The following is a 26,876-nucleotide window of genomic DNA, read 5'->3' as shown; positions in this document are numbered from 1 at the left end:
GTTTTTAGTCTTACGGTTAGAAAATGAAATACAGTAAGTACGGCAAACATATGCTATGACATTTAAAGAAATATACAATTGCAATATTAATTGCTTTGAATTGCAATTAAAACGCAATTCCTGTAGTTTTCTTAACTCCACGCGAAGGCAAATAACCAATACGTACTCACGCAACAGCAAATATATGGCACCATTTTTTCTATGAAACAGTAATACTTACAAAACCTTTACCAGGGTCCACATTCTGGAAAATAAGTGAAAGTCAGGGAAATGTCAGGAAGTAAAAATGTATCAGATGAAGTCAGGGAAATGGCAGATTGGTCAGGGAAAGTCAGGGAAAAATCGATTTAGGTCCATTGTTCAATTACTGAATTTATGAAATACGGTTGATTTCTTTACTGTTAATGGATGCAAAATCTGTGTTCTCAATGATGATATTGAGGAGTCAGTGTTCTGTGATATAGTTGTTGAAACTAATTTTCTGCTAGAAACACATCTAACTGCATCCTTGCATATTTGCTCAAAATGGTAGACGCTGTTCTAGAAGAATTGCATGATGCCAACAGGCACGTAGCCAGAGTTTCGTGAAGGGGGGGGGGGGGTCCGTGACATGAAATACTACGGTCATCGCACCAGGGGCACGATCATTCTAAACTATTTTACTGGAACATATATTGTTTCGTTTAGCCAAGATTTCACAACGGGGGGGGAGGGGAGAAAAAGGGTGACATGAAATTCTAAAGGCCCAGGAGCTCGATCAATCTAAACTACTTTACAATCAACATATTGGCTTGTTAGGACAATAAAATGTGGATATGTTGATAAGAATTTTATTAACAAACTACGAAGAAATCTCGAGTAAAATAATAAAAAAACAATATTGAAAAAGATTATACAATATTTACGGCCTTCGTCTGTTTATTCAAATATAACAATTTTCCTTTCATTATGACCTCAATTATTATAAAAAGTACATACTATCCACTATTATAAAAAGCACATACTCAATAATGTCTTGTAAAATATTTTTTAATATCTGCGTTCTTTTCTCTGTTGAATCAAATGTTAAGAGAACTTTCTTTGCACATAAACTTTTGTTTTTGTTATTCCGTCAACTACTGTCTGTTCCAAATGACAGGTTAAAGGAACAGTAGAAAATTGCTTTTGAAATAACATGTTTGATACTACAAGGATGTGATGACGAAAAGCACTATGCTTTCGGAAGCTTGAAATCTCTCTGACTACGTAGTAGCAGAAATTCTGAGAATTCCGTAACTTTTCTAGAAATTTCAAATTCCCTGACTCTTCCAGGATATCTCGCTTACCTCGCCACCATGTATTGCAAATGCAAATCTCCTCATAAAAAAAAAGATTAACTAAAAGCTTCCTGTAATTTATTTTTAACGCTGATCCTTCTTTTTCTCATTTCATTTTGTTTCATCCTTCCTTATTTTTTTTTATTTGTGGTCTCGAAGGAAGGGGGGGTCCGGACCCCCCCCCCCCTTGGCTACGTGCCTGGTGCCAAGAGGATATCTGGACAAGTGGCTGAGAACGCGAAGAAATAGTATCTCCAGCTCACAGTGAAAGCTCAGACTGAAGAATTTAAGGAACACTCAAATGAATTCATAACCAATGATAGAGATGGTATTGGACTTGATGAGTTTCTTACTTAGTCTTAGGAAATGGGAAGAACTTCGTTGACTTACGGTCAGTTATGAAATTGTGTTTTATCTTCTTTCACGGAAACGCATTTTTTGAAAGTGGCTTCACAATAAATAAAATTCTCATTGTTGACAACTTACAAGAAGAATCTCTGGTGGCTCAACGGATCATATATAATTCTGTGATGAGAATAGGTGAATCATCAGGATTAATAATTGCAAGAGGTATGATAAATTCAGTAAGAAGTTCAATGAGACAACATCAGGTGTATTGGGAAAAGAAAAGAGAAATGAATACTGGAGACGAGAAGAGGAGGGAGAAACGAAAGATTCAGCAACAACTAAAGGTGTTGGAGGAAGAAGAAAAGAAAATTAAACTGCGGAGACAACAAGAAGGATATTCAGATCAATGAAAAGAAAACTATGCGAGAAAGGATGAAAACAAATTTCTAATAGGTTGCATTTAACAACTGCACCAGCAAAAGTATGTGTTACATAATGTGTGTATATCTGTGTTTTTCTTTTAATAATCAGTAAAATCATGTATGAACTGTTTATTACTATAGGCAATATTATAATATTTGGTATTATAATGTGTATTTTTTACATATCTTAAGTACTCCGTATACTGCACACTTTCGTTTGTAACTTTACAATTTCTGTAATATCTAGGCCTAATCAATATCGGCCTAATGCACATGTTTGTAAATTTACATTCCTTTGGAAAGAAAATTGAAAAAGAAAACAGAAGCGGAAGAGAACAATGCCAACTATGGGGAGTCTGGGGTTTCTTTCTTTTCTCTATTTTTAAGTTATTCAGGGGTCAGGGAAATCTGGAACTTTCGTCATGGAAAGTCAGGGAAAAGTCAGAGTTTTTTTCCTTCAAATTGTGTGAACACCCTGTTTACATTTCCAAATAAAACTATATAAATGAGGGCGTCACTTCAAAAAAGTGGGGGGGCAACTGCCCCCTCTAATCGCCGCCCATGTAGTGGACCTTCATCATCGAATCTTAGGTGAAATTAACTTCCTTTAACATTTTAATGGTTTCAGCATCACACGAACAAAGTAGCCATATACAGCGTGGCTTAAATAGACAGGAAAAGTTCGACAGGTGATTCTACTTTCAAAAATAAGATTAAAATATTCAACATTTTTCTCCTCACAGAATTGGTTTCCAAGTAGTAGCCCTTTGAAAAGGTTTCAACCCGGTTTTTATGAGCCTATACCTTTGAAAATAGAAGAGATTCAAGCACATAAGCACACAATATCGAAGAATCCGTGCTTTAGAAAATAATATCAGAAATGATTCGACTTCATTCAGTAGTAGAGCGCTCACTTCTGGCGCATGGGGTCCCTGGCTCGATCCCACCTGCCGTCAAGTAGATTTTGTAGTGAACAAATATCGTGTGCATGGGATTTCCCGTTTCCTCTCACTTTGGTCATTCCACCTAATTATCATCGTCTCCCTTAGTCTTGGTGAGTTTCCAACGTGGCTATGTGGATAGCGTATGTGGCTTTGGCGGGGAATACCCGGGTTAGACTCCTGGCGGAAGCTCATATTATTCAGACTCCACGTTAAAGTGTAGGTCCACGTCTCATATAGCCTCGCTGCTGAAAAGGACCGTACACTCAACACAATCAATTCCTTAGCCTTCGTGCATAATCATTTCTATCGAGCACTGGTGACATACGTAATTACTACAATACTGACTTACCATGACATTTCCTTAGTTTCTTTAGTACGCAGAACTTTTCATCATCTTCGACGGTAAGAATAACTTGTGGATCAGCTAATATTGTGGGATGCAAAGCTCGAAGGTGTTTCCATAAACTACATGTACTTCCAGTCGATTTAAAGTCTGTTTTAAAATAAAAACATACAGCAAATTTACCAGTCATATCTAAGTTCTTCCAGATTATACTTTTCCCCGTAGCAAAATGCAACTGCACTGTGCACTCACTAACAGTAACAAACGATCTGTGAGAATGTTCATTCGTACTACACGAATTAGGTTTACATGTAGTTTCTACATTGGCTCCGCTTGTCTTTAAGTTACTGTCAACAGAGTCCAAAGAAATTGACTGTTTGCTACAATTTTACTTTTGTCGGTAAAAAAAAAAAAGCCGACATTAAACAGGTATTTATTTACTATCACTTGCAACAAGTCGGAACAGGGTTCTCAATGTTGAGCGAATGAACTAGAAACAATCGCCTGTTGAAGACAGATTTACGTTTTCGTGTTTCACTTGCAGTTATCCCTGATACCTGCTTATAGCCGAAATTATGTTCTGTGGTGTCTGGAGACTGCAGTGGCAAGGCGAATATAGGGATCTGCGTTTAGCAATAAGAATCCATTCTGTGTTTGACACAATGACGGCCCTGTGAGTGAGTGTAGACATGCAGATGAGTGGTAAAAATCCAGCGTGTATTTGCACTCGTCAAACAGAAACTACAATTCGGCATTCTGGTATGCGGAAGAAGCAATACCCTACTATTCCGCTCACCTCTGATCTTCATTTAGAGGTGTATGATTAGTACGTCATACAATACAATGTCAATGCTTTTCTCCATCGATAGTTTTTAACTTTGCGGGACCCAATCGTCTAGCAGGATAATACGTTCCTACACCGAATGACAATCTGGCGTGCTCCACTCGGTGTACGTAGTCTACCCTGGCCTACTAGGTATCCAAAACTAATCTGTATAGAGCGCGTATAAGAAGACAGCGCCTGACAATCATTCGGGCTCGCCAATGATCATCGCCTAGGATCTATAGTGAGGGTGTAGATTAGGGTGGGAGGAAATGGGAGGTTGATTATCAAAAGTTGTCCAACGAAATAGAACTAGGTGTCAAAAGTTGTCTTGACTAGTATAACATTCGTGACATTCTTCATAATTTTTGTACTTCATCTTCATTCCCCGCAAGGGCCTGAAAATTTTGCAGTTTTTATGAAAATCTCAATTTTTAAAAGATTCTGAATTTCTTTTAAAGCTGCCGAATGAAATCGAACTAGCTGACAGAAGTTGCGTAATGGCTAGATTGACTACACCTAGTTCAAGAATTTTAAAACTAATTTGCATTTTCATTCCCCGCAAGGGCCTGAAATTTTGCAGTTTTTTATGGTAAATTTCACCTAAAATATTAAAAAGTTTCCAAATCCGCCAAATCACTTCACACTAGCTTAAGACAGCTGTGTTCATTACCATGACACCCATGGTTTAAAAATAATTTTCGTGCTTTATCTTATTAAACGCAATCCTAAACACTAAAAGGCATTGCTGAAATACTGAACTTGTGTATAGGAGGTATTTGGTTTGAGCTTTTTGACCTTGCGTCAAGGATTCTACGCATAGGTAGTTCTCGAATATTCTTTCGATCATTGGCGAGCATATATACCAGTAAATTCTCCGCAAGCGCGAAGAAACCATTGGCTGAATTGTCTTATCTACAATGAGCTTCAGTTCATTGCTTAAATAGTACGATATAAGTTCACAGGAGCATCCTTGATAGTAGGGTTACATTTAATCTAAAACCACATTGGACCATACACTTTCATGATGAATGTAACCAGCTCCTTCAAGTTCGAAGATAGGTCAGTAGTGCTTATGTACACTCTAAGCACTTTGTTGGCAGTAGTGATCCATCTTGCATGGGATAATTTTCCAGGACTAATTGATGCAAGATTCGGTGAACACTCACCAGCAGAAATTTCTTTTCAAATATTCCATACACATACATATATATATATATATATCATCTGTGCTAAGGTTTTTTGACGTCTTTTTCTTCCATGGCCGGGAAACTTTCTTCAATCACTTGAAAATTAACGATTGGTAAATCTTCACAATTAGTTAAACTTTTTCCTATACTTCCCGAGAACTTTTAAGGACCCACTGTTACTCCATCCAAATGCTCTAGAATATACCATAAAAACTGCAAAATTTCAGGCTCTTGGGGGGAATTGATGCAAATTAGTTTAAAAATCATGAATGATGTAGTCAGTCAATCTAGTCATTGTGCAATTTTTGTCACCTAGTTCGATTTCATTGGGCAGCTTTAAAAAAACTTTCAATATTTTAAAAAAAATTCCAATTTTCATAAAAATTGCAAATATTTAAGGCTCTTGTGGGAAAGATGAAGTACAAAAATGATGAAAAAATCACCAATGTTATACTAGTCAATACAAAACTTTTGACACCTAGTGCTATTTAATTTTGCTTCTTTCGCTCCACCCTAGTGTAGATATCATCCCTAGACAAAATTCAACATCTGTATAACCCGACATGCCTAAACAGCTGCGTATCGCTCGGGATGTTGCCAGTGCTATTGAAGTGAGTACTATTTGTTTATGAAACTCGAGAACTTTCACGGCCCTCTTACTCAAGTCTGTACCTTCTTGTGTACCTATTTTGGGCCTGATCAATGAGTTCCTACTAAATGTTTTTAACTATTTTCAGTGTGGATATATAGCTGAAATAAAGGAATTCATAGTAAAAAACTTCCATAAAAAACTAATCTGCATTAAAACATTGCACCTATCTGAATGCTTTAGATGTATTCCTCAAGTTATCTTATGTGTTTCTTCCCCTTCCTACATGATGAAGCATTTGGCGAAAGTGGTTATACTGCAGGCCAAGATCTTCTTTCCACAGTCTATGAATTGTAAGAATAATTAATCGATTACTATCGGACAATGGAGAATGAATAGTAATCCTGATTCGAGGCAGTATTTTAATAAAGATGGTCATCGTAAGAATTCTTCTTTCTTTTTCTCGCGAACATATGAATCGAATCTATATATTTTATCTTAATTTCTCTCTATTTTCATATACACCTGAAAACGTTATCGCCACCATTTAGAAATTTACCAAGCTAAAGATACAAACTCACGTTAATTAATAACCTGAAACGATATTACATTTAGATAAAGTTCTTTATGCCACTCTCTCTCTCTTATATATGCGTTTTATTTAAGCGGTATCGCTGCGCAATTTGCGGCACGAATCCTAAAAATGCGATGCAAACGAAAAATTATATCACAAAACGCGATGCGTCTATGATCATAATTTATTACCGAAGTGGGCTATTTTTGCAACAGAAAACAGTTTATTATTAACTTTCCTTTATGATAGAATGGTTCTCTTTCGATCTTTCTTACAGTTAGAAGTCAGTGATTAGTGTTCTTGGAAACCCGACGTTTACCTTTAGGTGTCTGTTGGTTTTCAAGAACACAATCTACTATTGACTACAAACCACATTATTGGAAACAGACCGCAGAACTGATTACAGATACCATATCCACTTCGACACTTTATTCTATCAGTAAAGGAAGGGGCTCAATTGACTCTCCAAATCCAAGACTCAAGCTTACTTTTCAAAAACTAGATTACTAGCTAAAATACGGGACCTTAGCAATACTATTTTCTGCCCCCCTCCTTTTTTTTAAAAATAATATTTGTTTCATAGTATCGGTCTAGAAATATGTCTGTTTTGCTATGTTCGCTTATTTTACATTGAAGTTCCGAGAAAAAAAAAACGTTCAGCTTAAAATGTTTAGAATATGGAAAACGAATTGGATCCGGGTAGCAGTTGGCTACAATTATATATATATACGGACACATTCGAAAACAGCTACCAGCATAAACAATTTGTATCTAGAATGTCCAAGTTAAAACTTTTTAAAAATACAATTGCTCTTACATTTTCCTTACTTTGCCTTTCATTATAATCCTTGTTTGTGATGCATAGAAAATGTTTACTATTTCACTGTATGAAATATAATAATAATAGCGTTTATCTTGGCTACCGAGAATGCGATAAATTTGAATTTGTTTCGCATTTTGCAAGTCAAGATTAAAAAAAAAACGCTTATATATATATATATCTGAAAAGTTTAACATATTTTGATGATTGTCTAACAATATGACCTCTATAAATACATCAGGTCATCAGGTTAATAAAAACCTTAAACTCATGTACAAAATTTTAATAAAAAATTGACTCAGTTTTACAAATTAGACGTGACAAGTTTCACTACTCGTAACGTAATTACATATTTAGACTTATTTTCACAAATGCGTAAGTTTTTTTAACACACACATAAATTGTAGTATTCCATAAAGTACTAAAACATTCCAGATGGGTTCTCCATATAAAATAATAATTTAAAAAAGAGGTTTATCACAGCAGTTTTGTCGAATCACTTAGTTTCGGAATAGATTCAGTAAACTCGTAAGGAGCGAAATTGTCGTCACGCGTGCTTTCGCTAAGTGTAGTCACGTGCTCAATTTCCAGTGGGACATTCCACTGGTGTAACTAGAAAAATATCTGAAACATCGCATTTCCATCTAATGAATCCATCTGCAAAGTTGGTCAATACAACAGACAATATAAAATTACATTTCATAGTGGTAATATATACGTTGAATGTGTAAGTTACGATTTTGTATTGCGTATTATATTTACATAATGATTTTATACTGAGTAATTGTCACTGCAAGATGTTCGAATATAGTTTTGCACAGGAAAAAAGAGCTGCACTGTTATACAGCAATATTCACATTACTTAAAAGTATGTTAAAAAAGCAAATGATCCGCCCTTTTTTAAAAAGCAAAATTCGGCAGATAAATTATCATCATATTCAAACAATGGACACAAAACAATTATTATTTAATATATGCCAATGTACTGGTATTAAACAGACAATATTAGTATTCTAACATACTTTGGTACTCAAATAACTGAAATACAAAGAAAAAAAAATGTCCAATCAAAAATTGATCTCAAACAGAGAAGAACTTATTCAATGAAAACAAATGACTTTTAACAATGAAAACTACCGGTAAATTGATATAAAAGAAATCAACTTCCTGGCGTGGAAAATTGTTATTTTACCATTTTTTTCACTTTTAAACAACCATAAGTTAATCTGACCAAACATTAAAATGAGAATGATTTTCAATTACAAATATATAAAAACAAATATAATTATTAACGTCTAACGAAACACCTTTAGTTATTATTATCTTCATTGCATTGCACAATGAGGAGAGAAAAAAATGCCAGGAAATTGTTTAATTATATTAAACACATTATATTGTACTGTATAATCATATATTTATACGTACTAATTCTATATATACATACATTTTCAGGAAAGAAAAGTAATATATTGAAAATACATTTCTAAGTACGTGAAATCTGTTTAAGTTTGCCACCTTTGGCCATACAGGAATTACCTAACATAAAAATGGCCAACTTAGTACTAACACGTGGTTTCCTTTACATGGTTCTACGAATATGCAATAATAGATAATAACAAGATTTATTTGGCTGGATTAGAGTTTACCGTCGCTTTGAACACCAGGCCATATAAGAAGTGGACCTACAGTTTAAGGTGCAAGACAATCAAACTTTAATACCCCCCACCGAGAATCGAATCCGGGATGACATGTATCAAAGACGTACGCGCTACCCACTAGATAGGCATCTTACTATACAAAGTTATTATATGTGGAGAAAAAAATAAACACGAATTGACAATTCAGAACTACGTGGAAATCTGTGAGATAGGAAGCACGTCACGGGGTCATTAAGTTCACCGAGAGAAAGGCCAATCACAAAAATCGTGGTGGTAGACATTAAGTGGATGGTTTATGTAGAAAGGGACTTGTAACACATGTTCAAAAGTGTTTGTTAATCGAGTTGGAAGAAGAGCGGACTATTCAGCAGAATGCTCACGAGGTGGCAATAGGTAAACATCAGTAAATTTGTTTCTTATTTTGATCCGATTAGAAGTATCTAACTCAACAGATAAATAGAACTGACAAATAAGCCACAATGGACTGAATATTAAGTAAAATATTGGACGCTATCTTGAAAAGCAGGACAAAATACAGTCACATTTCAGCATCGATAATACGTGTTAAGTCTTTGAGTATTACTTAACGAACGAGTGGCTAGAGTATGTTATTTCTCTGCGCATGGCTTCGAAATCGCTCTTTGGTGGAGGAGGGACTAATTCAAGTACAAGAACGCGTTTAGTAGTTGGAGCTCATTCTAGTCTCATATAGCTTCCGTGCTACAAAGTAGACTAACTTCAACCAACCAATCACTGTGCCTTGCTTTACCAAGGGTATAATGTGAACAGCGAAAATGTGTGTGAATATCACTACGTTTCCCGTCAGTAACTGACCAACCTGAGTAGGATTTTCTCAATCTTACTGAGAATGACGTTCTTCCTACGTCAGAGAAATCAATACGAAGCTCATTGTGCGTGTGCAAACGTAAGACTGGCATGTGCTCTTGTTGATTGCTGAACTAATACGAAGATACCTATAATTAATAAAATTACACCTTGACACAAACCGTGAAAAAGACTTTTCATCTAAATAATGTACGCATGTTTGAAAATGTATACTCTTCTTAAACTTATTTTCGCATATACTAAGGATTCGATTTACTAAAGTGTTTTCAAAACTAGAAACAAATTGACAACTCAAAACCACGTGCAGATTTGTTTTGAAGAAGGGACTCTTCGTCACATAGTTATTGCGGTCACTTAGCGAGGGTCGAATCATAAATGCCATTTTAACAACAGTGGGTGGAGTATTTCCTTGGCAACAGATCTTAACACTCCAATGTTGCCGCTAGTAAACACGTGTTTTCAGACGGAAAGAAGCTATTTTAGTCTTTCGTTTCTTTGTGTGTGGAAGTGATTTTTAGATTATTCGTGTGCATTCTAGTATTATCTTTGTGTACAATTCTGCAAATATATTTGTATATGTGGGATCTTTTGTTGCATATATCGTGTGGTGTTGTGTGTTTATGTATATATACGTTTATAATTATGTATATAACGAATACATATTTTAAATACTGTCCAGTGAAATGGAGGGCATCCTCCCTGGAAAACGGCCGAGAACACATTCTTCTGAAAGAAAGAACGTTTTAGGAAAAGGTATTCCTATTAAAGGACTATCAAGGGAAATTATTTGCTCGGTTTGGGACTATTTCGAACAGGAAAGGGAAAATGGAGGACAGATTATCCCTGTAAATAGGTGCTTGACAGGACTGCCGCTGCTGTAAAAGTAAATAAAATGTATCATCGTAAAAATAGGCAAGGAAAAGCTCGAAAATGAAGAAAATCAATCCGGGTCTTCAAAATTAGAAACTCCAGGCAAGAAGAGAAAAGTACGTAAACGTGTGACAAATTTGGATACTTTCCAAAAAGACGCTATACTGCGACATATTTATTCTTATTATCAAAAGAACGAGCACCCCACTCTCCTAAAATTACACGCGTCACTCCAAGAAGCCGAACTTTTTTAAGGAAGCAAAACATCCTTGTATACTATTATTAAAAAGTTAGGGTTTTCGTGGAGGAGGAAGGAGACTTTTAATGGAAAAGCCGGACGTTTCTGCGTGGTAATGTAGATTTCTTTGGGAAATATTAAAACACAATTTCGATAATATAGTGTGGCTTGATGAATGAAACCTGGGTGAACGTGAACCACAGTGTTAGTAAAGGATGAACCGACGACACGCTTCAGAGCATAATGGGATTGCCGTTAGATAAAGGGGAAAGGATTATACTTCTTCATGTCAGTACGTCTTCTGGGTTCCTCCCAAACTGTTCCCTTCTGTTCACATCGAAGAAAACAGATTATCATGAGGAAATGAACCAAACGAAATTTCTTCAATGATTTCAAGAATCTCTTCTCCCCGACCTACACACGCTATCCATTATTGTAATGGATAACGCAAAATACCACTCAGTTATTGCTGACAAAGCACTTACTATGGCCACAAGAAAAGAGGACATTGTTCGTTGGCTCATTCAACGCAACATGGAGGTACGAGACTATTTGAGAAAAGCAGAATTAATGCAACTCGTTCAAAAATACAACAGGGTTCATACAAAAATATTGAACTCAATCTCCCTCAATTTTCCAGGTATTAATTTTGCAATTTTCAGGTCTAGCGGAAAAATCTAACAATAAGAGAACATATAAACTTTAAGAATAATATATTTATATATTTAAGAATGGCCACCCTTCTCCCCAATGAACGATTGCAATTAAACATTGAGTCACAAGAAAATAAATAATTAAAATAAATAAAATTTAAAATATTGAAAAATTTGTTCCATACTTGAATACATTCAAAATATACACAAATATTGAACTCAATTTCTCTGATATTTCCAGGTTCTCTACTAGATATGATCAATTTCCCTGAATTATCGAGGATTTTTTTCTTCCAAAATCAATTTTCCTGAGATTTCCAGGTTTTTCAGGTTTTCCAGGTAGTGTATGAACCCTGTACAAACCCCAATTCCCCACATACGTCATCGACAAAATCACTGCTCAACATGGATATAAAGCAGTGAGACTTCCCCCTTACCACTGTCACTTCAATGCCATAGAACTTATTTGGGCACAAATTAAAGGGTACGTTGGCCGTAAAAATAAAAGTTTCACCATGTCGTCTGTTGTAAATTTAACAGAAGAAGCCATAGCCTCAATTACGCCAGAAAACTGGAGAGACGCAGTTAACCATACGAATAAAGTTATTCAAGATGCATGGAGAAATGAAGGTGTGCTTGAAGAAAGTGTAGAACAATTAATAATAAGTGTTGATGGTTCCAGTGAATCATCTGGTGAAGAGGAGCTTAGTAGCAGTGACATCAGCAGTAATGATGATGACTTGAGTGAAGTCTATAAACTGGAATAAATTGTATTTCAGGTATGTCTGATTCTAAATTATCCTTGCATTTACCTTTCTAGGCCTATACTGAAATAAAATGAGAAAAGCAAACTTTTTTTTTGGACAGCACAATACTTTTTTTTTTTTTTTTTTTTTTTTTGTTCCAGTCACAAAAGAATTGAAAAAGAAAAATCGTCGCGGGAACCAAAAATTGGTTGCTTATCTCATTGAAGAAATACTTGTATCTTACGTTTAGTCAGTGTAGTAATGATTTCCTTTTCATAGACATTGAAAATGAAATTAAATCTTTGAGTTTTGCGTCCCACGCTTATACCGGTTAGGCTAAAGGAGACGGTGATGATGAGTAATGAATGAAAATGGTGGAATGAAGAAAGTGGGAGGAAACGGGAGAACCCCGAGGAAACCCACGCACACGTTTGGCGGGGGCTGGGATCGAACCCAGGACCCCAAGCACCAGAAGTGAACGCTCTACCACTGATTCATAAACATTGAAAACAAAATTTTGGGTAATTACGGTTTATAGTAAAGATTTTGAATACATTTCTTCGTATTATATATATTCATCCCTGTAATGGGATAGACTGTTAGCTTCAAGCATCATCCTTATTTCTGGATCTTATAGCTTTTCACTCGAAAAATTAATAGTAGTCAACATTTGCAAACATTGTATATTCAATTATTATGAGTTATTAATGACGCGCTTTTTCGTGTTTAGTAAGAGATCAAGAGTTCGCTTCCCGAAAGACAGACTGTCGTTCGAATTCTACGTTGAACTGTGGAGCCACAGATAATATATACACGTGAAATTGGACGCTAAACTCAAACAAGTTAGAAATTAACCTTGTCTCTTCGCTGCCAAGACGCTAATGACCACGATTTCTTTATACACGCGGTCTCTAAGTTCGATTTTCGGTGAGCCACTTGCCTTGCAAGGTTTTGATCCAATAGGCAGTAAATCCCACCTCAGTCTCCATAGCCTTGTCACTGAAACTTCACAATCAAGCGGAACCAAGATAATTTATTTGTAAATACTTGTAGACAAATACCTAACAAATGCAAAATTCCCCCCAGCCCCAAATTCCAGATGAACCCGGACATTCAGAAGTGTTTTATTTCTTTTTATCCTCACGATTTGTTCATATTTTTCATTTATTTTTTTCTTATTAAGCATTTAAAAGATGTTCTACTGTTAAAAAAAAACATATCTAAAAAATAGTACTTTCTTTACAATCACAAGCAAGATTTCATTTCTCTTCTCTCTCTCTCTCTCTCTCTCTCTCTCACAAACATACACAGCCCTCCCCCTTCCCAACATACAGAAACTGGGACGACAAACATATCTTTTCATCCATCCAACAAACCAATATTTAGAGATTTTCTTTCTCGTTAAGACTCACAAGACAGTTCCAGCCGAGGACTCACCGGGAAGCGCACGAAATGGCAACAGCGTACCACGTGCTTCTCCAAACGTTAATTTGTTTCTAGTTTTGAAAACACTTTATGAATCGAATTTTCATCTATCGCTTGTTAGAAAATACCCGATTATTGAACTACCAGAGACAGATCCAATATACACGCATGAACTGATCTATCGTATAAGCCACACATGAATTGCTAGCTTGTTAGCATAGTATCAGATAATGAGAGATAGGCTGAAGTTTCATTCCCCGCTAGTTTAGCAACTAACTCTTCTGACCTCTACATTACTGAATTCATGCAATTAAGTAGAATACTTGTCATCTCGAATAGCAGGCAGAGTCAGATGAACCGAAAGACTAATTCTACAAGATATTTCAATTTGTTAACACATGGAAACTGTGAAAAATTTCCATTTACCAGTAGCCTTATTGCCCCCCTCCCCTCTTAACGTTCCACAATTGAACACAAAGGCTAAGGTAGACGCTGATGGTGGTAATGAAATACAAAAAGTGGGAGGAACGGGAGAACACCAAGAAAACCCATACACAGGGTGTTTGTCCATCATAAAGCCCACTTGACGCGTGTTGGGATCGAACCAGGAACCTCACGTTTCAAAGGTTCTATCAATGAACTATCGCGCCCCCTATTTTTAAAGTAAATACGCGTCTCCACTATAATCGTAAGTTATGGCCCTATTTTCAGGAGCTGCAACTAAGTCAATGGACTCGAGCCATTCTTCAAGACAGTTAAAAACCAAATCTCAGTTGTGTATACATGAAACATTTTAACGTTTTTAACTTCGTAACAGGAAAGTAATGGATAAAAGTAAAAACGAACGCAAATTTATTGATATATGTATTCGCTATAAAATCTGAAAGAGAATAATGTTTGCTTTGCAAAATAGAAATGATTCTGCCCTTTCTCTAACAGAAGAAAGTAGCAAATTTCACTTTAGTTAAAAGTGTGCGAAGGTCTGGAATTCATATATTGTTTTAATTTTATAATGGTGTTGTATACTGGTATATTTTCAAGTTTGTAAAAGTCTGGAGTCATGATCCTTTCCGACAAGTATTGCAGAATGAATGAATGAAAAAAAAAAAAAAAAAAAAAAAAAAAAACTGTCGTTTTGATTTTAATTGAAATTTATTCAACATAAAGAAGTTCCGCTCTTAACTTATATACAAACTAGGAAGTTCATCAGTATTATGCTGAACAATACTTTACGCCGCCCTCCCTCTGTCCCTGAATCCTCCTTGTTCAATCGTGCAATCGGTAATAAATGTGTACTCTAAAAACAGAAAAGATTCCATATAACAAATTTTGCGCCCTTGTAATCGGAAGAAACGTGTAATAATAATACCCAAATATATGCTTGCTTATTTTTCATAAAGATTCTTATATGATGGTTGTATGACAATTTCAAATATTCCACTACAGTGATTCAACGTCCGCCTTTTTCTCTCTCTCGTTATTTGAAATCTATACTTTGATTAACGTGTTTATTTTCTTCACACATACACTTAGAGGCGACACTGGAGCAACTGGTAACATGAGGCTGTGAGAAATGCCAAGACTGGTTAGATTTGTAGAGTACTATCGTGACATTTGATGCAAAAAGCATTATTATCGACTAATCTGATTCCTTCAGTAACTTTTATAGTTAAAGTACATTACAAGCGTAAAAAACATATATATATATATATATATATATATATATATATATATAAAGCCAGCCAGCCCCTGTTTTAAATTTCTCAAATTGTAACTGTATAGAAGGATTGTTGCCGAACTCCCGTTATCCAACATGATGTTAACAAATTCAAGATTATGTAGATTTCATGCATTATTTTTTATAATTCAATAAAACGGATACCCTAACCTTGTATGCGTTATTTATATTCCTTTCTCCCCAATATTTCGCTTTTGTTTACTGCTGAAGGTTTCATACAGGGATGAGTTCTCTAAGGAAAAATTCTTGACCTTTCATGTTGTATTACATTAATTATATTCTTCTTCATATAGGTAAGTAAGAATGCAGCTCGTAGTCCTAAACTTGTAAATATTAAGATGATAAGAAAAAAGTCTTTAAAAATAACACTCAAGCTTTCAGCAGTAGAAGAAAGCAAAATATTGGGAGACACGGAAAATAACACAAGCAAGGTTAGTCTTTATTTACTTGAGTTCTTCTAGACTTCTAATGCGGTTTGATGATGGCAGCGCAGCATGTTGCTGAAACAATAACAGCACCAAAGAAACGTACGGCAAAATATAGCATCCTTCTATTTAATACAAATATGTGCCACGGCACGAAATTTTACATCTGGATCCAATACCTAAATCAGATGGTTTGATCGCCATGAAAAACTGAAATTCGAAGGCAAAGTAAAGGCCACATGCCTATCGCCAAACAAATACTTGGTCGCCATTATTTTAAAGATACGATCAAAATGCTTGGTTATCTATCTATACTAGAGAACTGGAAACTCCGTGAGTATGGATTTGTTTAAAGCAATTTAACTTGTTCATTGCCTGATCAATAAAGCTTGAAAAAATCTTGCTTGCAAGAACTAGCCAGACAATTTTGCAGTCATAGTGTTTCCACAGATTTTACTCGCCAAACGTACTCGCCACTGGCAGGCACGCGAGTGTATTTTTCAAGCCTTGCTGCTCAAATGAAGCGATTTATTAATTTCATTTAACAAGCATCGCATTTCGTTCAAAGTTAAATTTTTTTAATACTTGTTGGCGAAATTATTATTATAACTCTATAATGCATGACAAATATTGATCATTGTAAACAACATTCAGGTATTGAAAAGGAAATAGTGTTACCTTTTGGTTATCTACGGCAGTGGCATTCATCCCTTTTTGTTTTTCTTTTCGTGTACCCTTAACAACACTTTTTCATTTAAGTATGTACTTTCAGAGTCAAGATATTCTTCATTTAAATTAATTATAGATAACTACATCAAAAATTTTTACAGAATTAATTACTTACTAATTAAATAATCCAATTTTACTATACACAGAAGAATTATGCTTTAAATGAACCATAACTATTTCAATTAGTTGATTTATTAAAAGAGATGGCAATACAACTTCTCTCTGGCAGAAATGGTTTTCATTATTATTCATGAATTATACATTATGTGTACCTTATTTTAAACTTTCATAACCCTTACGAAGTCATTGTGTACTCCTGAAAGGGACGCGTACCCAAGATTGAAGACCACTGATTAAAATAAAAAAAAAAAAAAAAAAAATCTTTACATTTTCAAAAGTTTGATGCTGTATCCACTTCTCTATACGATTCCTGGCTGATTAATAAATTAAATCTTATACATAATAATTACATATTCATCTCTAGGTTACCAATTTTTACGACCATCAAACTTGAAATCATCAAGACTTGTTACCCGAAATCTTCATTTGTAACACTTCTATTTTCAGTTGAAAGATACAACTTTTTATATTATTTACGCTTAAGATAATCAGTTTACATTAACGTATATACTGAACATCTGTAAGCAAATACAAGTTCAGTATAAATATATAAAAAACATTCATCACTCTTGTACAGTAGACTCCCGAGTATCCGGCCTAGTTTCCTTTTATCGTAATTAAAAGAGGAAGGCAAAGTGTTGCATTGCCAACAATGCCAAGGCATTAGAAGCGGGCGTCTGCTCCTTGTTCATTGTTCCGCCAGTGTGTAATGGACCTCAATATAGTACGCTTGCCGCTGTTCCTGATTATAACTGTACAGTATGTACCATACTGTATTCGTGAATTGTTCTTGGGGCACGGTTAAGGTTCATGTGGCTTTTTTGTTATTCGGCCTGCCCTTCTGCCTCATTAGGCCGGATACTCGGGAGTCACTAACCTTTATAGGGTATGAGCATTGGGAACCCTAATCGGATAATTAATTTCCTGATGCGATTACGACAACCAATCCTGTTGCTATCGACTGTCAATTCAATGAGTTTCGGCTTTACAAAGACTTTCATATGTTATATAATGTAGCCTTTTTTCAAAGAAAACACTAAATCGGAAATAATTTTTATATCGGTAGGTATCTGAACACACACACTAGCTGAAACCTTTGTCAAGATATTTGCTGATGAACACTTGAGGATACATATCAAATGAATAAACAATAATCAGCTACCTTTGTTTCCGGTGACGAATTTCCAGATTATACGTGCATAATACGGGCCTGCTCTGTGATCTTTCTCAACACAAATACTAGTTGTAGAACGCAATCTTTTACATATCGTTGTTGAAAGTAGTTGCCCTGGATTTTTTTTAAAAAAGACGCATAATTACTTTGCTTCAGACAAGAAACAAAATTAACAGGAAATAGTTAGAATGAGACAGCCAAGTTTTTCTTCATTCAGATACGACGACTTGGGAAGAAAATAATCTTAAATGGCGACTTTCTCAAAATGAAGAAGTAACAAGCAATAAACACGTAATTGTTTTTCAGTTTCAGTTACCTCCCTTACGGAAGATTTATAAAGGAAGTCCGGCCTTAAAGCCCTGTGGACTACGTTACTATATTTGTTTTAATTATAAATTGTTTGAAATAAGAATATGTACTAAAATGGCACGAGCCAAGATGGCCGAATTTGCCTGTTTTAAATATAATTATTCTTCACACTGTTCATGTAATGAAGAAGAATAAGCGGCCCATGAATACATTGAAAATGAAAAACAGTATATTAACATTGTAACAAATAATAAGATTGTCCAAAGTAATGAATTGTAAATAGTAAAAACTGAACAAAAAATGAGAGGAAAGCTCTCCAATACTTAGTGTTTACAGCGCCATCTCTTATCCTCCAATTGTTTTTCAGATAATATTGCATTTTTTATATTTTCCAGAACAACTTTCAACAATGATTATGTATTTTTTTTTTTTTTTTTAAATTTTAAATATAGTTCTACAATCAGTGTTACTGATCAGGAAGGTTTCAGTGAGACTGATATTAGGAACAGGCCAATTCGTCCATTTTGAACGGGCCATCTTCTACAATTATAACAACAACAAAAAGTTTTAAAACAATTATAGTGAAGCAGTCAACTGGGCCATAGTGCTGTGACTTTTTATAAAATCTTCCGCAAGGGAGATGAATAGAACAGAATAGAGACCGACATTATGGACGAATAATCAGGAAATTCGTCATCAGAAACAGAAGTAGGGTATTGTTTATTCATTCTTAATGAGGTTAATTGTTGTTATTCTTAACACCCAGTTCTATGTTCTCTGACGACAGACATTTGTGAATAATCATTTGCTGTATTCCTAAGACTAATCGGTTTTCAGATTACGAATTTTACGTGTTCCTATTTCTTCTCACACATTTTATTCATTGGACATCCTTACAAGTGTATTGCTTCTTTGAAACTTAGGTCGAAACCTATAAATTTAAAAGGAAATTAACAATTGCACTTTTTTTTTTTTTTTTTTTGACTTAATTGTATAGACTGACATTTTACATGTCCTATATAATTAAGTAAAAAAAGAAAAAGTACAATTTATAAGTTTTTACGTGTTTCACAGAAGCTATAAGCTTCTAAGGATATCCAAAGAGTAAAATATACGGTATTCAATAAGAAACTGAAACATGTAAAATTAGCTAGCTGTTGCTGACAGGATAAGACCTCTGAAATACAGCAGATGATTATTCACAACTATCAGTCCTCAGGAAACATAAAGGTGGGCTTTAAAAATATTCATCATTCTCTCAGAAGTCACGTACTTCAGCTGGTTAAGTATAATATTTTGATACTCTACCCATCACGACTATGGAACTCACTAAAGAAATAATAAACACTTCTGACCAGAATACATACACTTGTTCATTAAAAACTAAATTAGTGTAACGGTTTCGACAACTTAACGTTGTCTTCATCAGATACTAACTCATCACAGTTAGTGTCTGATGAAGACAACGTTAAGTTGTCGAAACCGTTACACTGTAATTTAGTTTTTAATAAACAAGTGTATATACTCTGGTCAGAAGTGTTTATTATTTCAATATTTTGATAAATGAGAATAAGAAGTTTGAAATGGAAAAAGATTTTCCCGTTTTTTACATTTATATTTCACCTTATGCAACGTAGGACACTGAAGACGACCTCACAACTAGGACTCGACCCTTCAGTAAAGCTGACGATACAAACTATTCAAATAACCTAAGCCCTGAAACTCAGGGCACACAAACGTATTAATATCGACGTAATCAGAAATAAAGGTATTACTCTCAAGAAGGAAAATAACTAGAAACGCTTGTTGTTCTCGTAATTCTGTGTATATACTCCATTATAATATGAAATTGGACATCTAATGATTTTGCAAACTAAATCTCATTCTTAACCGACAGGATTACTAGCGCATTTACCTTACTGACATTTTCATTTTCCACCACCAGCTAAGTATGTCCTAATCCTGTAGCCATTTATCAATAATTAATTTCTTAAAATGATTTTTCGTTTTGATACCAATTTACTTTAGCGCTCCTCCTGCAAGAAAGGCGCATTCGCTCTTTCGTAACGGAAAATGTTATCCTGTTACACGTAAAACGAAAATTATTTATCATTATGTAGCTGAAAGTGGAAATTGATCGAAGAAATTCTCACGAATAAACTACGAAGGTTTCTTCATTCTGTTTTATCTTATTAACAGCTCTGTCCTTCCAAGGAAGGCCAGCGCATGTTGCGGAATACAAAACATCGAAAAGCCTACGGACTAGTGAGGACACTGTTTTTCAAACTTCAGCGCAATGTAGAAAAGACAGTTTCGTCACTTTATATATAAAAAAAACTTTTTCCGTCATTTTGATAACCAGTTACTTATGCAAATAGTAGAGAGGCAAATTTCATCAAATGTTATGATTTTTAATGATAGGTGGGTCTTGTTACTTCAGTACCGTACCGTACAAAACAATCGTTCTTTGCATTTCTAACATGTGTCTACGTTATTTAAGGGAACATTGTATTGTCCATTACTCTCTTTCGTTCGATCAAATTTAAAAAAGATTCTTTCCAAATGAGATGGTTTCGTAAACATTCGAAAAAAGGTAATCATTAAATTTTACACCCTTGTTATAGTGCAGTAATAGTCAAACGAAGGGTTCCCTCGTGGCTATATAGTTACCATGCGCCTACTCAAAGCGTGAGACCCGATTCCCTGTGGAAGTTCATACGCATTGGATTCCACGTTTAGGCTGTGAGTCAGCCTCAATGCTGGAGAGGGACAAACTTCGACAACCAACCAACAAGTCATTCCCTTCATCAAAAACATATGGTGTGATTCATTCTCAAAATAATCCGAGCTGATTGGAGTTACCGTCCCTTTTCAGAACCGAGCTATATAAGATGTAGACTTAAAAGATGGAATCCAGACCATCGTAATGTGTTAAAAATTTCAATTTCTCTACAGAAAATAGCGAGCGTGCACACGTGCTAGCCAACAGACCAGCGGGGAGGGCGTCTAGAAACAGGCTAAGACTCATTGTCAAAGTATATCCTTGAGTTTTCAAATCCTTTCATTTGTACATCTACTTATACAAGCTATAGCGCACATATTCGTAAGAAAACTGGCTTATCCTGTGTTTATGACTTTAATTGAATATTTCCTTCCTCTCTGTGGGAATGTAATCAGAGCCTTTCTTAGTACTGTGTCACCGAATTCTTACTTTTATATCTTTTAAATAATAATTAGCGCAAAAGGTGCTGATAACGTTCCCAGAGAGAAAGAAATATTCAATTAAAGTAATAAATTTGGAGGCAGTTATACATCGCTTCTAGGAATAGTGGCTTTCTTGTGTACCTTTTACCACCTTCACTCTTTGAACAATACCATACCGAATATGGTGTCTTTTGTCGTTCCTTCCTGTTGTTGTTTTCTATGTGGACAACGCCTTCACGTGGTCAAATACCTAGCTAAGTCACATTTTACTTCTTTACATATAGTGCTATTTACACTGTTTCTGGATATATATCTTTTTGCCAATATTTTCAAGTATTAATTAATATTATTTTTTTTTTCCTTGCTGCAGAATTAGCTGATTTCAGAGCTACCAACTTTCAAGAAAAGGGTCGGTACAAAATATCCCCGAAATATATTAAACATCATGTTGGAAAATAATGATTTTTTTTCCCCAATATGATAGGTAATTTAATTTATTACTTCCGGACATATAGGCACTTAAATATCTCTAATCCCGAAGATCTGTAACCCTAGAAAGTCTTCCTTCCGAGACGAGATAAGCTAAAATTTGCTCCATATATTACGAATACTTTTAGAAGGTATCATATTCCTGAGATGCCTTAACAGATGATGATCTAGAAATCTAGTCTTACATGACTTATCACCCTTTCATGTCTATGCCCATATCAAATAAGACTGTTGTTTTTCATACGAAAGATGTTCTAATAAAAGTAAATAGAAAGCCCCGCCTATTTTCAGTGCTATTACCTACCAAAACAATGAATGCGTTACTAGCACCTTAGCTTACAAACTATATGACGTCTCAGAATCCCCGACTACCAAATGAGCGAGCATACGCAATCAAATTTGTTAGTATGAAAGATAGCACTTTATAAGTTTTAAATACATCCTATGCTTCCCTACGCGGGATTGTTGGTTGTAAAGAGAAATATCAGTATTTACGTTAACGTAATACATAGATATTCTAATAGAACTTGCACAGTAATCGATAAAAGCAAATAGCACATTTTAAACACAGTCACATTTTCTTTTCTCGTACACGGCAAGGTCCTAGATCACAGGTTCCCCTTCCCATTTAGATGTAATAAAGACGAAAAACAACGTGCCCTACGGGGCTCTAATCCGCCTTTAATCGCTAATACTCGCCAACCTAGCTACTAACTTATATGGGGGGAGACATGTGTTCTAGAACCTTCCCGTCGTGGCCTGTTCTATTTCCTATGTAGCTTCTCAAACTGCCTGAGTTAGACCTCGTAATTTTAGAGTTCGGACGTTTTACAAACTGAATTCTTAAGACTGTCGCCAGTTGATAGCTCTCAAATTGATCATACAGTTATATCTCTTCTCTTATACAAATACACTGCAATTTGTCTACTTTAAATAAACATATTAACTAATAAACACTGGAAAACATGACACTCGAATATATAAATAGGACTAATCAAATAAATTACTTTTTTTTTTTTTTATAGCCCTTACCCTTCTTTAAACTCGACAAAATTCCGCAGTTGATCCTTAATTTTACCAGACAAAGAAAGTGAGTAAATATGCTCACCAAAAGCAACACACATTTTATACAAACTTCTCTTTACAGTTGATTTCAAACAGGTATTCATTAACACGCCATATTCAAGCTGGGGTTTACGATGTGAATTCCAACGATGTTTTTCTAGGTTGCATTTCAACTCCAGCATTAACGAAATTACAACTGGTAAGTCTTTTTGAACCACACCATACGCGTCCTCCGTGAAAGATGCAGCTGCTAAGCTACTGATTGCTTGACATGCCCAAATGACAGGATGACAATTATAAAAAAGTTTCCGGGCTCGCGCGCCTGGCAGTTCAGTAAAGAAGTACGAAAACCCCGGTTTTTTACGCAACCAACACCAGAACGTATAGCCTTTTTCCTTACACATATCCAAAATGGCTGCAAACTTTAAGCGAGACAGAACAGTTTTTTTCTGAGTGTCACTTTGAGTTGTCCTATCGGCACCCCATTCTTGTGTTAAACTCCTAACATTTGGAGATAAATTTCGATGTGCAACTAATCCTGGCGGGAACGGGATACGTTTCTTCATTGCCATAGCATCAGAGCCTACACATGATGTTGCAACATCTGCTTCAAACGATTTCAGTAACTGATTGTTGAAAGAAGTTAAAAGAGCGATAAAATTTCTGACTATGCCGTTCCAGTTACGTGGATGTCCTCCTGGATGACTCAACATAAATATTTCTTGTCGTCTTACTTGACTTTGCTCCGCTAAATTCAAGAGATCGTAATAACCAAGATGATGCAGAATGGGGCAATCCTCACATCCCAAAGCGTCCTCCAGTTTCACACACTGAATGTCCTTTACAACGTTAAAGACAGGGAAAATATAGTGTTCAGTAAGATAAACTTGAAAACACAACTTCAAAGTGTTCACTGTAAGAAAAAAGCAAGAACTAAATATCCACGCGTACAACATAACCGATGTATTTAAAATTCCAAATATAGAATCCATAGGGTAATCACTTACTTTCAATCCCCATGAGTTACACACAGTATCACGTACTGAATGACTTTTCCAGTAATACAACATACTGAAGTACAACGGTGGGAATAACCCTTCATAAATGCTGGATTTCAAGCCTGAAACTATGCCATGTTTTACTTGCAAGATCTTAGACTGCTGCACTATCGGAAACGTGATGTACTCCCGATCGTGGCGTAAAACATATTCCCGTAAGTAGTAATATAATCCTGTCCACAGTCCACACAACAGTAGAAATAGATGGTTTTCTACTAAATAGTCAGCATCACCTTCAACATGTCTTACCAAAGATGCGTATGACCCTCCGAGAAGAGAAAGGTACAGCTTCACTATAAGTCCTCCCAATGTCATCAATAATGCGCCCAAAAACAGATTTCTTGGAAGAAATAAACTATACAAAATACTAAATCGTGTTCCGTAAAACGGCAAAGCTGATACGTACTGATTACTCATTCTGATTCCAAGTCCAAATATCACCAATGCAAGAAGAACGAAGTAGAACCATGTAGATAACGAAGTTGTGGATTGTAGTGCATGATATATCCAATTAACAGGATGTAAAATATCAACGTTAAATACAATTACAAACAAGCACATGTAAAGAACTTCACAAAAATACGTCCACCAAATAGACTGGATTACTCTCCAAAACACCACTTCTCTACAAAATAACTTCCGATAATTCATCCTAACAGCACTGTCACCTAACATGGAAGGCACCGGTAATTCTTGCATATTAGCGTAATGTTCAAATAACTCACAGAAAAAAATATATACTAGCAATAATTGTTTGTAGAATTCTGTGCGTGAAAATAAGTAAGAAAAAAGTGCTTACAAAACCTCAATACACACATGAACTTCAAACACACGCGGTCATCTGATTCTCCCGCCGTCACCCTCCTCAATTTACAACTTGAAGGCACAGAATATTTCGTATGTATTGCACCAACATTTCTGAATGTACATCACTATCGTTTTTTTTTTTTTTTTTTCTGTAACTGATTGGAAATTCGTGGCTAGTATCAAAGAGAAACATCTTTTCTTTGATAGTGCCGAATATATTTTATCAAAAGAAAGCTTAAGCATTTTCTATTGCAGCATTAGTTAACAACACGTTAGTCAGTTAACCACGTCATAACACTGACGTGTTCATTAGAGACTTGTTTCATAAGATATATATGTTTTTGAAGTCGCAAAATATTATGAAACAGGAATGCTGTAATAACACAGTGAAGGTACTTTAAATATTAGTGCTTCTATTATTTTGTCATTAGTGGTATATACAATTGTAAAACTTTTGATTCTCTAAAGTTCCTAGACCCCCAAAAAGTTCAGTTGTTCATCTGTTTGTGTACATTAAAGTTTTCTTATAGTCATTATTAATTTAATTTATATTGTTATGTCAATTTTACGAGTTTCACGCCTGCATGTTACAGTACAATTAGTCCGTGTTCCACGCAGGCCCGGAATTGGAGCAAGGTATTTGACTCCTTCAATCCTTCCTTATATGTGAGACTATATTTATTTGTTATAATTTAAATTTCCCGCGTAGGATTTCTACATATATTTTCCATTTTCAATCGATTCTGTCGTATAAATGCGTGCTGAGCGATAAGACTTTGTTTAGCTGCGATTGAGTTATGAATCCATTATAAAATTTTCTTCCTGAATTAATACAGAATGGGCAACAGCAATAACAATAGTATCTCCAAATTCGGTTCTTAGAAGTATATATAAAATTACATTGCATTACTGTTTTGTTTGGAGTACTTACGGAAGTACAGACTTGAGTAAAAGAGTATGAATATCCGGCCCTGACTTCAAGCTGAGACATCACTTTACTGATATTGAGCATGCCTAAGGCAATAGACAACGTCAGGCACAAAAAGGTGCAACCGACAAATTAACCTGGCCTCAGGAGATTAAAAACATCAATTGCTCGATTTTCTTAAGTTGGCGATAAGCTTTGCTTCACTTGGGCGTCGGAGAACCAACAATTTTAGTGCAGCTCGATTGCAGATGTAAATGTTCAATTGGAACAAATATTTAACATTATTATCTCTATTTTAGAGACAAAGAATTTAAATGTTATTTATTTCCTGGGTTATTTATCTATCTTGACAATCTTTTCAAACTTTTAAACTTTTTTACTCTCCAGGCTATAGCTGCTGAATAAATACGAACTCCGGCCTGAGGAGTAACTTAAAGCTCAAATACTGAAGTCAAGATGAATTGTTGGCTTGACTTAAAAAAAAAAAAAAAAAAAAGTTATATTGTTAACTAATTTTATGCACATATTAGGCCTTATGCATAGTCGTTCTGACGTATGATTAGTGCCAAACTAAAGAGTTCGACTAACATATGTTTCCTCCAGTAGTAAGGCCTTTAGCATGACGCGAATCATACGTCAAAACGACTGAGGTCCTTTGAGGTTTGTAGTTAGTCAAGATCTTGCTAAAAGACTTGTGCAAACAGAACATGGCTCTGACATCTCCACAACAAGTATACGATATTGTATCGTCTTATCCAGCATGTCCTCTCTAACATACAGTATTGATGAGCCATCATAATAATGGTTCGCTTATATTTCTTTAAAATGTTATTTTTCCAGATGTAGTCTCCATAAAATAGGATCATAGTCAAACATATTTTCGTTTCGTCACTCACCTTCCAGCATTATTGTTCTTTTCAAATATTCTTTACTACGAAAATTAACTACGGTATATTCTTAGTATCGACGAAAGGATAATTTTTTTTAGTTGATTTAAACATTGTATTTTCTATACTTATTCGGTA

The 26,876-nt window shown here is 35.2% G+C and overlaps 1 protein-coding gene across 1 annotated transcript; it reads right to left on the bottom strand.

Annotated features, from left to right (window-relative positions):
- Positions 1-19,791: 19,791 nt before the first annotated feature.
- Positions 19,792-25,022, bottom strand: LOC145663043 (nucleoporin NDC1-like). The gene has a single exon (XM_081729194.1). The coding sequence runs from the start codon at positions 24,813-24,815 to the stop codon at positions 23,022-23,024; it is 1,794 nt and encodes a 597-aa protein (XP_081585320.1). The 5' UTR covers positions 24,816-25,022; the 3' UTR covers positions 19,792-23,021.
- Positions 25,023-26,876: the final 1,854 nt, after the last annotated feature.

Source organism: Thermobia domestica, chromosome 10 (genome assembly GCF_964235325.1).
Source record: "Thermobia domestica chromosome 10, izTheDome1.hap1.1, whole genome shotgun sequence".
In the NCBI taxonomy this organism is placed as follows: domain Eukaryota; kingdom Metazoa; phylum Arthropoda; class Insecta; order Zygentoma; family Lepismatidae; genus Thermobia; species Thermobia domestica.
This window is presented reverse-complemented; position numbering and strand designations above follow the sequence as displayed.

What these genes read in the sequence shown, in the direction of transcription:
- LOC145663043 (XM_081729194.1), bottom strand. Translation starts at nt 24,815, where the DNA reads ATGCAAGAATTACCGGTGCCTTCCATGTTAGGTGACAGTGCTGTTAGG.